Raw genomic sequence first — 16072 nt, forward strand, 5'->3', positions numbered from 1 at the left:
TCCTTTAGTTTCATATAGTGTAAAATTGAATAAACCTTGTTTAATATTAAAATTCACGGTTATTATCACCAAATTCATGAAATTTTTCATGGGATTTTAATTGGATTCTACTGTACTTTACATTTTACCAAATACACTAATTATGGAGCGTATTAATTTTTCTTAAAACAAAATAATTATCTATTTATTGAGTCTAATAATTACAATTTTCTTTTTTTATAGATATGAAAATGAAAACATGATGGAGAATAATAATTTAATATTAAAGCTATAACAAAATTTAAATATTAATTTTTCATATTCAAAATCAAAACTAATAGAAAAAATAAAAACTAAAGAGTAAACATGCATAAAAATATTAAAAATTTTAATTTGTTTAAAGAAATGGCATTAAAATTTTAAAATATTGAAATTATTCAAATTTAAAATGCCTTAACAAATTATTTTATGATCTTTATATAAAAACAAATTTTAAAAAGCTTTTCTGTCTATAAAAACATTAATTTTTTTTCTTTTTCTGTTATAAAATTTTGGAAATTTTTAAATTAAAAAACAACAAACATTTGAATAAATACAAAAAAAAAAATTTAATTTTTGAAATATAATAATGAAAACTGTGTCGAACACAGTGTAATAAATATATATATATAGTCCACCGAAATTGTATAACAACATATCGAAAATAAATCTTAAAATTTAAAATACAAACAAATAAATTCGGTTTCCTTTTTATTTTTCTTTTTCTATGAAATTTAAATTTTAATTCCTTAAAAACCTAAAAAAAAAATCAAACAAGGAAAACTTTTTAAATAACAAAATAACATACAATTAAAATATTTATGTACGAATTTAATATGAAATTTTATTAAAACTTTAAAATGCATAAAATTATGCCAAAAAAAATTTAAAATTAATTCTTTTGAAAGCACAAAAATAAAAGTTCAAATTTAAATCTTAATTTCTCATTTTTTATATGAAAAAATTAATGGCAACATTAATTCATCAGCAACCACCATATTCAACATTAATAAACAATGTTTATATACATAAAGATGTTTATAGGTCTATAAAAAACAATTTTTGTAAATAAAATGAACACACACCTGTTAATTAAAATTTCAGAAAAAAAAAACAAAATAAATAAAATTCATACGTGTTTAAAACTCTTATAACTATAAATTTAATTAATAATCTGAAAATTTTTCACCTATAAATTCTTACAATAGTTTCATAAATTTTCGGGGAAAAGAATTGAATAATATTGAATAACGTGGTGAATTTAAATTTTTATTTTTTGTTGTTTTCTTATACCTTATTTCAAATTACAGAGTGTAATAATACACCATATATATATACATATAATATGTACAATTAAAAATGCAACAGTTTATGTGCAACAATGTTGTTAAATAGTAGAATAATTGTGATATACTCATATACATAATATATGTGTAGATTGATTATAAAGTAAATGTTTAATAAAAAATTATATTTGATTATGTGTGTATTAATTAATATATATATATACATATATAGTTAATAAAATAAGTGTTAAAATTTGAATTATAACTTTATAACTTAAAATAATGTTAAATATAAATAATATTGTGATTGATAATATTAAATATTTAAAATAATTAAAACATTTCAGTATATTTAATTATTCCATTTATACATTCAAATATATTTTATTCATTTAAAAAAAAGTATTTTATAAATTTTAAATTAAATAAGTTTTTTTTTATATTTTTTAAAATATTAAAGAATTAATTCAAATATTTTATTAATTTTTTTTTTGTAATTAAGAACAATTTTATTTATTTACTTAAATTAAAAAAATTAATATATTACTAAAGAAATAAATCATATACAGTACATGAGTTTATAATATTTAAATATATATAAATAACTATGATAAAAAAATGAAGATAAGAGGTCAAAAACATTATGGCATTTTTTTAAAAGGCAAGAAAGGATATTACAATAAAAAGTTTCCTTTTAGACAAAAACCTCTTAAAGTATGATAAAAATTTTAATAAAATAAAACAAAAAGAACAAAAATTTATATTAATAACAAAAAATAAACTAAAAATTAATAAATCTGCAAAAAGCACAAATACAAATTCAATAAAAGAAAATAAAAGTTCCTTTCATGTAAGTTTTTACAAATACAAGCATACAACACAGTCTATGTATCTACAACAATTACAATATTTTAGAAGAATACCTATATAACAAAAACGAAAAAAATCAAAAAATTATTTTTATCAGCCAGCTTCTTGAATAATTATCATCTCTTAAATATAGGATAGCAACAACAATATAAAACATATGAAATTAAAATTTGTGAACTCTCTCAGTCAGCTTTGATTAACTCAAAAATTTGTCTTATAGTTTTTTCAAAAATCAACAAAATTATAGTAGAAAAGGAAAACTACATATTGAAACAAAAGAATTTAGAGACGCAGAGAGAAAGACAAAAAAGAGAGAAAGAGAGTAGAAAAGTTTTTAGAGCAACATTTTTGCAGCATCCGAATTTGTAAAATTTTCCCCTTTTTATGTTTTCTCTCTCTCTCTTTGGCTACATTATAAGTAAATATACAAGGATATAGTACAGAATAAAAATTATATTTGACCTCGAATTGTGGGTGGTTTACCACCTCAATTTTTGTTTCCTTGCGATAATTTTTGTTTTTTCCTTTCTTTTCATATTTTTTTTTTGAAACAATTAGTTTTATGTCCCATTTTATATACAAATGTAAAAAAGAGAAAAAATATAAAAACAATTTCTATATTTCTTTTTTTATATATACGCATATATAATAATGAAAAAAAAGTATATTGTAAGTTCTCTCACGGCAATAAAATTACAAAAACAAAAGTAACAAGAAAAACGGAAAAAAGGATATTCAAAATCTGAACTAAAACTACAAGTATAAAAACTACACGTATATTTATTTAGAGAAAAAAAAAAAACAAAAAATATAAATTTCATATTAAAGTACAGAAACAATAACAAAAACAACATCAATTTATAGCAGCAAAAAAAATAAAACAAAAAAACAAAAATAAAAAAATAATATCATCTTAACTTGTTTCAATTTGATGACCATGAGGAGTGGCAGTTCTGAACTATTACTCGAACAGCAACAACAAGAATTACGGTTACGTAAAATAAAGGAACTGGCGCCTAAAAAGAAAAATGGTAATCGACGTTTTAAATCATGGCGTGAACGTGTTCGTTTTTATGGTACATCAACATTGGCATTTTTTTCGGTAACAGCTGGTGCATCATTATTATTTTTGGTACCATTATATGTTGATCCAGCTATATCAACACTTAGTCATGAATTTATTGATACACCAACATTATGTACAACTGTTAGACGTGAAGATCGTATTGGTATATTTAATTGTACATGGAGTTCATGTCGCGAAGGTTGTACATCAGATATGTACAAATGTACACATATATTTGTAACATTTATTGAACAAAATATAACAATACCAGAAAATTATACAAGTAGTATATTAACAAATTTTACATCGGATATGGAACAATCAGATGAAGCAACATTATTAGTTAATATTAAAGGTTGCGGTTATCCGCCAAGTGTTAAATGTAAACAATTTAATGATTTTTATGGTATTGAAGGTGCTATTTATCCGTGCTATTATTCAAAACGTAATAAAACTGTTGTATTAACAAAATATAATCGCGAAGAACAAATATCAATGATTGTAAATTTTTTTGCAATACCATTTGTTGTAACTGTAATATCATCAATAGGTTTATGTATTATGCATTGTGATTGTAGATGTAAAAAAGATCGAAGTCATCGAAGAGGTCGCGGTCAAATGAGACGACCAAGAATCGATAATTTAAGGTAAGTGTTTTTTATTTTTTTTTTCATTTTTTTAATTAAAAAGTTTTATGTTTTTGTGTTTTTTGTGTAATTTATTTAAGCTGATTAATTTAGTTTAACAGTTTTTTTTATAATATGTAAGCAATTACATATAGATATACGTGTAAAATAAATAAAAATAAATAGTAAAAGTGAAACCTTTTTAAAAAGTGAAAAAAAAAAACAGGAAAAAATTATTTTTTCTTTAAGCGTAAAATGTTGGACTTTTCTCATATATCCTTTTTAATTTTTTGTGTCATTTTACATAAAAAAGAATTTTATTCGATTCTAAAATCGATAAATCGATTTGTTTCTCAACTTTTTATTAATTCAAATCGTAAAATTGTTGTGATATTTGTAAGTAGTGTTTTCTCCTCTCATTATTCTTAATTTATGTGAAATTTATTTAATAGAAGAACAAAACAAAAAAAAAATCAAGAAGAACAGAACAAAAAAAATATGTTTTGATGTTTTTCAAGCGACAATTTCTCTACATATAGAATTTTTTTTTTAAAGATAAAAATGAAACGTGCAAATGTTGTAGTAGGGGGTGGAAAAAAAAATAAAAAAAAATTCTAATTTTTTCTTTTAATATCACGAATCACATACTTTCAGGCGTTTTATTTTTCTTTTCTTCTTATTTGTATTTGTATGCTTTCTTACTTTTCGTTTACAACAAAAAGAGTGATTGTAAAAATCTCGTGTATTATAAAATGTTAAGAAAATATTATAAATTTAATTTTTCGTTTCAAATATTTAGATTAATTGAAAATTTTGATTATTTATTTGTTTATAATATTTATGTACAAATAAATAATATATTTACTGTGTAAACCTATGTATAGATATACTGTGTATATCTATGTTATAAAATATACGAAATAAATATATAAAGAGCATTGAAAACTGTTCATCTTTGTGCTCCTCACTTGGCTGTTTGTTTTTGTTTTCACTAAATTCGTGAAAACATTATATTTATGATGTATAAGAGTATGTATAATATTATATACATACAGTGATTATTTTTATAATTTTCATCAGCCTAGTAATATATTCAATATACTCGTACTATATGCCTATTCTTCTATAAATATTTCAAAATAATATTAAATCTATATATTTATGTACGAGCTAAATTATTTAAAATAGCCGTGTTCGACATAAGTTCGTTCGCAATTCTCTTTATTAATACAATTACATGATAGCAATCTTCACGTATCATTTTCAATTTTTTAGTAATATATGACTGCGATTATACTCCGAATACAATAGCTTGGATTCCGAAAATAGCACGTTTAAACATGTTTTTTTTTTAATTTTCATAATATTTTGAGAAAAAGTAAGACATTCAATTGAAAAACAGTACATTAATTAGAAAAGATAGGATTCTCATGTGAAAGTAATCAAAAAAGGTGACTGAAAAAACAAGATGCAGACTGCAGGTTTTAATTATTATAATAGTTGATAAATTATTTAGTTAATTTGAAAATTTTAATGATATGTCACGCTTTTCTTTCTTTTAATTTCTCTTTCACAATGTGTTTAAAATCTTATATTGGGGTCCATGTTAATTGGTATATTTTAATATTCTGGGTTTATAATTTTATTAAAAGTATTGTGGTTCTTCACTTTGATTTCACTAAAATTAAGAGCTAAAAAAGGCTAATAGAAATTTTCTACCGTAAAAAATAAAAATGTTTGAATTCCATACTCGCGTTTTTAAAGTTTGAGACTTGTGTATATATAATAGTGTTATATGCAAACTTATATTTGTTAAATAAATCTTATATATTGTACTCGTATATAGCTTATCTAAACATCAATTTTAAAATTTTCAATAAATTACGTGGAAATTTCAAAAATATGTTTGGTATTATAAAGAAGTATGAAAGGCATGATCATACATAAATTTATATTTTCTTTATAAAGTGACGAGAAATTTTTATATACTCGTATTGAAATGCTTTATGATTACTTTAAGGATGTTTCTCTAAAATTTAGGTATACCTACATATATGTATATATATATAATTTTTTAATTAATTTTTTTTTTATGGTAATACTATCTTAGATATTTTAATATACTTAATGTATATAAAATTATATATTATTAGATAAGAAATTTTTAGACTTGCTATTCTATATAGAAATCATGATGAAATAAATAAATTTGATGAATTTTTAATAAAAATAAGATTACGAATTATTGTGTTATTTCTGAATGAACTGATGATGATTGCATGTGTTACAAACTCGACAATTTTCTTTTTTAACAATGATGATCATAGTTACTAAATTCATGCTATAAGTGAGATATGATTAAATAGCAACAGAGGTTCTTTAATATTTCGACAATCGTTCTCAGAAACAATGACGTTTTACTAAATTTCTTTGTACAGAAGTTACTAAAATACGTTCTAATTTCTTTCGAAGTTCTAATTAAATTGTTCGAACCATATTGTGCATTCCTTGTAGGCTTAAATTTAAATTATGACTTATTATATTAAAGGAAATTGTATGAGTTACTTATAGTTTTGGAGTTATTTTTGGGGCATATAACATATTTCAAACCCGACTAAAAATCAATATCTGGCCCGTACTTTAATTTCTAGTTTTATGTTTTCTTTCAGTGAAATGTTAATTTAAAAATATTCGTTTGTTTATAAATTAATATTATAAGTTTGATCTTGTCTTACTTCTCTAATCTCTAGCCTACTATCCTCTTTAACTAGCTTTAATTTTGTTAAGAATATATATTAAGATTTTTATAATCGTTAAAAGTTAAAAGATTTTTGAAAAGTTTTATATATGACCTCTGTTTGATAAATGACGAGCTACTCGTTTCTGAAGGAATATCATATGTACTAGTTAATAATTTCAGAAATTTCTTGAAATTTGATTCTTGAATTCTAATGTTTTTTATTTTTAACAATATTTTGGTTTCTAAAAAGTGAACTTCTAATGATTTAATTTCCTCCTTGACATTAACTGAAAGATTACTACAGTTTTCTTAAAATTTGAAAACATATATTAATCTTTTAGTTAATGTACTTGAAAATATTATTAAACATGTTTTAATAATATTTTCACAATCTTGCAAAACATTTCTGTTAAACTTATATTTAAAAGTAAATTAATTAGAACCTCAAAATTTTATTCAAAGGGGACACCTTTCTGTCAATTATTGCTGCCACGTTATAGATTTTTTTGCAACCCTCCTATATGTTATATAAAGTGTATATCCACTCTGCTACGACATATGTAACACAACATTTGCAGTTCCATAACATATATATTTTTGATCGGAATCAAATTTTAATTTGGTTGTTGAAACGCTATTTTGAGAACGTAGACTGCAGAATTATATACTTGAAATTCGGCACAAATGTATACTTTTTACTATATGTAGAACTGTTTTTGAAATGAACAAGATTGAACTGGTACTTCTCTTTATTGCTAAAAAACACTCGTAACGTCTACATCTTTTGCTTGGAAACTTTGAACATCACTGTTCTAACATCACAGTTCAAGGTTAAAGTCCTTTAAAATACTGGTTTAATATGATCATAATGAATTTATGACTTTAATACTAATAGAGTTTTGCACGCAAATTTTTCAATATTTTCTAAAGATTATCAAGAATATATTCTTGATTATAGCCACAGTCTTAATTAATAGCCACAATAAAATAATTTGAATACTTATTAAGTACATACAAATTTCAAAGTAGTTCTTTTAAAATACCCTAATAAATTTACCGAGTTTTCAAGTTTTGATTTCAGTTTTATAGAATTCAATTCCGAGTTTTTGAATTCCGTTATAGTTTTGGCATTAAATTTAGACGAAAACAAAAATTAACTTTTTTATTTTTTTCTTTAGTAAAAGGGTCTTGGCGAAGCATTGGAAATTAGTCCATCATCGGAGCAATGGAACATTTTTGTATATTTTGTGGAAAATATTGTTGTTGTTTCATGCACAAAAAATATAAACTGCTTTGTTTTTGCTAGTTTGAAATATATTCGATCTATAATCCTAGTGCCTAATTTAAATAATAGTTGGAAAGGAACCACTAAACATTTATTTAAGCTTTTTTATATTACAATACTGCTTTTTTATATTACCTGTAATTTTTTACTTTGTAATTTAAATTTTGCGCTAGGTGGCTCACCTAAAAGGATTTTTTTTACAACGATGCATAATTACAGGACTTAATGTGATTTTTTTATAATATTACATGATCTCGTGCATTGTTTAAAATGTAACTTTTTAAAGTCAATTTTAATTTTATTTTCTGGTTTTAAAAATTGCTGAAATATTTAGCAATTATGCTGAATACTATTAAACTTAATAGAACTATGTACAATCTCGTATACTCGAGTAGTCATGTAATTTTATTTATCTGATTGGAGCCTAAATTTATTGTCATTTGTAAAAACCTATTATTAATTTTATTCTAATCATAATCAAGAAAATTTTATAAATTATTTAATAAAAATCTATTTCCAAATCAAAATTCTTCGCGCAACAAACACTACACAGGGACAAGATCTACAAAACAAAATTATTTTTTGTTTGGCTTTTCTTTATAAAAAAAAACTTTTCAAAAAGAAGAAAACAAAATAACTTTTTCCATATATTTACAAAAAAACAAAATTAATATTTATCCCAAACGTGCAATTCCCCAATCTAATATTAAACATATGTTATAAAAATTAAGTAAAATGTTTACAGCAAATAGAATAAAATATCCTCTTGTAAATATTCTATTAAATTATATGGTATTATAATAAGTTTTCAAGGTTCAAAGTATGTGTATATGTAGTTATTTTTAACTTTTTTTGTTTTTTTTGTTCTTTAACAAAAGGGGAGCAGAAACAAAAAAAAAATAATCTCGAATTTATTATAAAATGTTAGTTTTAGTTTCCATTCTCTTATATATACCTACGTATATACCTTCGCCTTATATTAGAATTATTCTAAGTTTAGTTATGAACAAAATTGGTTCCTTCATTCATTAGAATTTTCATATTGTCATTGTTGCTGATTTGGAAATATGGGGAGTTTGTTTTAAAATATCAAAAATTTCTAATGTGAAATTGTGTTTTTATAAGTGTGTGATTTATTCGCATATTTATTCTTGCAAAAATCTCAGTGAGATCTATAATCTCTGTTTTGGGAGATTTCTAGAAATCAGAAAAAAAACATGTTAAGTGTTAGGCACAATTTACGAATTTTTTGTTACTGTTATTTTGATGAATTTTAATTGATTTAAGAAGAAACTAATCCAGACGCGCAATAATTTAGGGTATTAACAGAAATATTTTGGTACATTCGAGAAGTTTGTCAAAGTACAAGAATATATAGATCTGAGCGACAGATGATAGGATAGTTATAATCCCAAATTAATTAAAAAGGTTCGACATATTCTAAACATAAAAAATGTAATTCAAAAATTAGTTTACTTTTGCTTTTGAGTAAATATTAAAAAAAAAAGTAAAGCATGCAAATTTTAGAAACTCCAGATTGCTTTGCGTAAAATATCGCAGAACTAGCGAAAGTTCTGGTTGAAGACAACTTTATGTACAAACTTTATTGCAAGAACAAATCTGAATTTTATTTAAAATTTCAATTTTTTCAATATACGAGTAACAATAAAATTTTAAATTTTTATTTGGAATGCTTAAGCTGAAATTTAATAAATCATATTTGAGTTTTAATGAGTTTAAAAGCCGATCCAATTTAACTTCAATAATTTTTCGTTTTAATTATACTATAGCAATAACACTAGCATCAAGTGAGAGCAACAAGGCTCAAAAATTTTTTTTTCCAGAAATTTTAAGAAAAAAGAAATTAATATTGGTTTTATAGTCACCAATCTAAGGGCAAATATAAAAATAGGGTCGATTTTGTGTTGTAAAACTTCTTATAGGAAATTCAAAATATCATAATTAACCTTAATGGTATAAATTGTATACAAGTTCATGGATTAGTTAGGAGCATATAACACAGGGCAGAGGGTCGAAATTGAGTAAAATTTTTGTTCGGAACATGTCAAATTGGAATCGTTTCCGAGCTAGAAGGATTTTAAGAAAATTTTTCGAAATTTTAACATACTTGAAGTTTTTTGTTTATTTAAAGTTCCAAAAAAGATAGGAGTTTCAAACAAAGAGTTTTGAAAAGAGTTTTAAGAAGGCTTTAAATAAAGAACAGCGGGTTATTTGGCTTTGCATGTTTTTTTCGGAAATACAAGCATTAGAACTTTGGAAAAATTGAAATTTACTCATCTTTTATTTACTTTTTTTGTCCCGACAATTTCTTAAGAATTTTTTTGAAACTTTTTTACAGAAAAATTCTTTACAGAATTTTGTCCAGATTGTATTAAATTTATCATTGTATATTAAATTTTAGTTTCTGTACCTTACCCTTTATTTAAGAAAGGGTAAATTAACTTCGACACAGAGTCTGTAACATCTCGAAGCATTCTTAATTTCATTTTGAATTACCATTTTTGTCTACTCTAGACTTATAATTTTTCCCACTTATTTCTGAAGCTATATCCAAAGTGGAATCACGAAAATAAGATTTAAAATATGAAATTGAATTATTCAAAACACAATTTTTCGAATTAGCCTTTATCAACTCTTATAAGACATTGAATTCACATATTTCTCTTTTATAAACCAAAAACTAAATTTTAAAATCGTGAACACGTTAACAAATTACTGTGATAAATTAAATGGTTCGATTATACTGCTGTAGCCTATATAAGAATATTTCATACTTTATTAATGTAAAACAGTGCACTAACAATTATTTGAAGTATTATTAAAATTTTGAAACCAAAAACCATAAAGACCATATTGAAATATGGGAATGTGGCACGGAAAATGTATTACAAAATATTTCTATGCCTCATTGCTATGCTAGATTCGCAGTAGAATTCAATAATATTCGTATAACACTATAAACCTCTTATACATTTAATCTGTTTTAGATTTAAAATTTTAAGCAAAGTGGATTATGATAATGATTTTAGATGAATCTACTATTTCAGCAGCAGTTTGCAGTATCAATATGTATACAATTTACAACACAAAGCCTGATGAAGTTGTAATACAAAAAAAAAAAAAGAAATTTATTTTTACAATCGAATAATTTAAAAGAAAATTCACAATAAGATTACCAACAAAGTTTTTATTTGATTTTATAAAATTCCTGCACATACTAAATTATTTTCTGAAAAAAAGCATACACATACACTAGTAATACAATCACATCCTAGCAATATGGACTGTACATGGTTTTAATTTTTTTTTCTGAATTTGTACTTTAACTATAGTGTATTAAATTTATAAATAATTCAAAAAGGGTGCAATTTATATTGAACAAAGAATACGAATTGTTCTTGTTATTTCTTATTGTTTTTTTCTTGATCTGAAATAAACCAGTTGAAATTATTCGAATAATAAAAACCTTTAAATAAGAAAACTATTGACCCTTTTGTTTTTGTTTTTTTTTTTCAATGTAATGGCTGTAGAGAGGAACTACGTGTTTATATAAAAGAATTTTAGAAGGTAACGATATATTTTTAGGTTCTATAGCATGTATATGCATGAGTACACTGCAAAAAATGGTCTGAATTTTGCGGTAAGAAGAAATATAAAGTTTAGTTTTTTTTTCTATATCAGAGTGGTGAATTTTTTACCCAGTTCAGTAGATAATATACAGCTAATGCAATTATTTAATAAAATTATGATAAAATAATTATTAAATCTAATCAGTCCTAGGAATAATATATTTAAACAAAGTTTAATTTATTCACTAAATTTTTCGAAAATTACTATCAAATTTATAGAAACTTGGAAAATTTGACTAAACAGTGTGAATAATTAAAAAAACTTACATTAAACTTTGTTTCTTGTGTCATTTTCGACCAATACTTACTTATATATTTCATAATAAATTTTATATTTTAGCCCTCGTTTCGGTTTATTTTTACAATCGTCCATCTAGCTAGAGCATATGAAAGTTGCATTTTGTCCAATTTGTACGTTGACGCTGTCTCATAATGCAACACTTTGTTTATCAAAGGACAACTAAAATCACAATCAAATTTCCACTATAATATTGTTAAAACGTATGTAAATAACATAGATTCTTTACACAGCAATTTTACATCAAATTTTTTTACAGTGTATTTGAATAAAATTCTATTTATTTTTATTTGATTATCGTATACAATTTCAATTACATTTATTAAAGGATAAATAATCCTTATTATATTCAGAAGGTAATCTCTTTGACAGTTAAAGTATTAAAAAGTGGTAGTATAGAGAAAAATAAAATTTGGAATTATATGATTAAGGGAAATAGTTCAATATTTGTATTTTTACAATTTTATTTTACTAATTTATTTTATTTTATATTGTTACATATACACAAACATGTGATGCATACGTTTTTCTAGATATTCTGAATATAATAATAATAATAAATTCAATAATTTTTTGTTTGAGATAATTTTTGTATGAAATTTATGTTAAAATTATGTTTCTTACGCGTAATTATTTTTATCTAATCTCTAAGTTAATTCTAAGCTCCAGCATTATATTTTACGCATTATTAAGTCTCGTATAACTTTATAAAATTTTTTGAGTTTTTAAATCTTGTTTTATTTTAATTCTGCCCGAATTGTTCTGAATTAATTTTCGCAACTCTGGAAATAAGACTTAAAAAAGGTCGAAATCATTTGGTACATGCCATTCAAATATTTTAGATCCAATTTGTATTTTAAGTTCCGCAATCTTTAAAAATGTTCAATTAAAATTTATATATTAAGTGTAGTTATTCCGTCTCGCTTTCATCGCTGAATTACTGATGTGAACACTGAACGTTTAATTCTCACCATTGAAAAATTATGTTCAAACATAAAATTCAAATCTCTTAAACGACGTTTTTCACCAAGACTGCACTTAATACGGTATAATAAAAATATCCAAGAAGGCGCATTTTGACAAATGCATGGAGCGTTTTATAAGTAAAATCATATACCGTATGTGAATTACAAATATCAAATAGGATTTGGCCCATATCTACTCTTAAATATACAGGAACAAATTTGTATCTTCTTTCTACGTTCATGGACGAGTGTTTGTAAGAGGGCACTAGACCAAAAAGAAATAAAAACAAGTAAAAACGTTTCAGTCGGTATAAACCGATTGAATTATACCCTGCACCTTTCGTTATTATGTAGCAATTACACGAACCCGTGAAGTCATTTTATAGAAACTTCACGGATATGTCTGACCTATAATTGGACATCCGACTGCCAAGTTTCATGAATCTGACTTTATAATTTTTCCAAATATTTAAAATTAGCTTTAGGAGTTGTATGGCAAGTACCTGAACCTGTCAAGCAATTCCATCAAAACTTCATATATCTGATCTACAATCGGACACACAACTGCCAAGTTTCACGAATCTGACTTTATTATTTTTCCAAATATTAAGAATAAGCTTTTAGGCTTGTATGGTATCTACTCGAACCTGTCAAGCAATTCCACCAAAACTTCAGAAATATATCTGACCTGTAACTCGGCATACAAGTGCCAAGTTTCATGAATCTGACTTTATTATTTTTCCAAATATTTAAAATAAGCTTTTGGAGTTGTATGGCAAGTACCCGAACCTGCCAAGCAATCCCACCAAAACTTTAGAAATATGTCTGACCTATAATTGGACACACGACTGCCAAGTCTCATGAATCTGACTTCATTATTTTTCCAAATATTAAGAATAAACTTTTAGACTTGTATGGCAGCTACTCGAACCTGCCAAGCAATCCCACCAAAACTTCAGAAATATATCTGACCTATAACTCGACATATAACTGCCAAGTTTCATGAATCTGACTTTATTATTTTTCCAAATATTTAAAATAAGCTTTTAGAGTTGTATGGCAAGTACCCGAACCTGTCAAGCAATTCCACTAAAACTTCACAAATATATCTGATCTACATTCGGACACACAACTGCCAAGTTTCATGAATCTCACTTTATTGTTTTTCCAAATATTTAAAATTAGCTTCTGGAGTTGTATGGCAGGTACCCGAACCTGTCAAGCAATTCTTCTAAAACTTCAGAAATACATTTGACCTATCATTGGACACATGACTACCAAGTTTCACGAATCTGACTTTATTATTTTGCCAAATATAAAAAATTTGCTGTTGGAGTTGTATGGCAGCCAACCGAACCGGTGCAGCTATCCCATTATAATTTTTAGAGCATGTGTAGAATATAATTGGACACATGTATACAAAATTTTATATTTATAGCTTTATTAGTTTTCGAAATATTTAAAATAAACTCCTTGAGTTGTATGGCAGCTACCCGAACCCGTTGTCCGAATTAGTCCAATAACAATAGGGTTCGTCCTTGGCACAAAAGAAAAAACTTGTGAAAGTTTGGTGTCGATAGCATTATTCGTTTTTGAGTTATCGTGCGATCGGACGGACGGACGGACGGACATGTCTAAATCGACGCAGAATTTTACGCTGAGCAAGAATATATATATATGTCCATACCGCAGATGACTCCTTCAAGTAGTTACAAACTCCATACCAAAGTTAATATACCCTTCACGAAGTGCAGGGTATAAAAACGTGTTTTGAATAAGATAAAAAAATTATAATTTAACCATACCAAAGATTAAGCTGTCCTTATCTTTTTAAAACATGCATATTATTCGCTAAAATTTAGAAAAAAATAATATTGTAAATTTTTTTTGATTCATATGGAAAATAAATCGCGAAGATTGATATTATTTTAAGGGTGACCAGACACCTCATCATACGAGACATTTCATCATTGTAACATTTCATCATTGTAACATTTCATCACTATAGCAATTCATCATTGCACATTTCATCATTATAGCAATTCATCATTATTGTATCTCATCACCATAACATTTTATCACTGAAGATGGTCGCCCACAACCAAAAAAGAAGTATAGGTAATAAAATGATAAGATAATTGCAGCTGTACAGGGGTATTACAATGAAGAGGATAAAATGAAGTACTTGAGAAAATTAACTAATTTGCAGTAGCAGACCATAAACTCAAAACTTAATCTAGTCAGTCATGTTATTTTTTATTATTAACCCTTTTTTACAGGAGTCTATGCACCTGGCGAGTCAGAAAGTTGGAAATATTTTCAAGAAGTGATTTGATACATTTTTGTGTGTTTCGACATTAAATTTGTTTCGTGCGCAATGTCTTTGTGTTTTACTGTAATGAATTCTGTTGTAGAATAATAAATATATGAAATAATAAGTCAAGAAAAAACAAAAAACAAAATTGCCTGTTTGTGGGACAAGCCTTTACGTGGCAAAAAGGATAAGTAACAAAAATTGGTGAAACCAATATGTCCTTTAATTTAATTACCTGTACAAATTTACTTTACACCCTAATCCTCTTAAATTTTTGTTCCATTAGTTGCACTGTGCAGCAAAACTGCAAACTGCTTCAACATGTTGCCAAAATTGCTCAGTATGTTAATTACTTAATTACACCTACATGTACTTATGTTTGCAAAATGCACTTTATACAATGATGGAATATTATGGTGATGAAATACAATAATGATGAATTGCTATAATGTTGAAATGTGCAATGATGAATTGCTATAATGATGAAATGTTACAATGATGAAATGTTACAATGATGAAATGTCTCGTATGATGAGATGTCAGGGAACCTATTTTAAGACATTACAATTTTAAATAAATTTTCCTAAAAGATTTAATTTTTATTATTTCTCTTCTTTACTATTGAAATTCAAATGCGAATTAACATAAAATGAATAAAATGCTTATTTAAGAAGATTATTAGATGAAAGCAAATTTAATTCCCAATAGAAATATTGGGCATGTAAAATGTGATTTTTTTGTTAATATGAAATTCGTTACTATCTGTTTTTAAAGTAAAAGAAATTAAATATAATATGAACATTTTAAATTTTATTAATAATTTTGAAACGAATAATTTTTTAATTTCGCTTTTAATCAATTTTCTAACTATAACCAAACTATGAACTGATTTGCTGCAATGAATCTTTTGGATTAAAGCAATTCTTTTAATTTATATTTAAAATAACTTATAAA

General features: G+C 24.8%; 1 protein-coding gene across 1 annotated transcript in view; it reads left to right on the top strand.

Moving 5' to 3' along the window:
• Positions 1-1956: 1956 nt before the first annotated feature.
• The window catches only part of LOC129609589 (protein tipE), a 71002-nt gene continuing 56886 nt past the window's right edge, over positions 1957-16072 (top strand). The window contains exon 1 of the mRNA XM_055521600.1: positions 1957-3887. Coding sequence (XP_055377575.1) covers positions 3106-3887 — 782 coding nt within the window. The 5' untranslated portion in view covers positions 1957-3105. The remainder of the gene's footprint in view (positions 3888-16072) is intronic.

This window comes from Condylostylus longicornis, unplaced genomic scaffold (genome assembly GCF_029603195.1).
Source record: "Condylostylus longicornis isolate FDR11 unplaced genomic scaffold, ASM2960319v2 ptg000040l, whole genome shotgun sequence".
Classification (NCBI taxonomy): Eukaryota; Metazoa; Arthropoda; class Insecta; order Diptera; family Dolichopodidae; genus Condylostylus; species Condylostylus longicornis.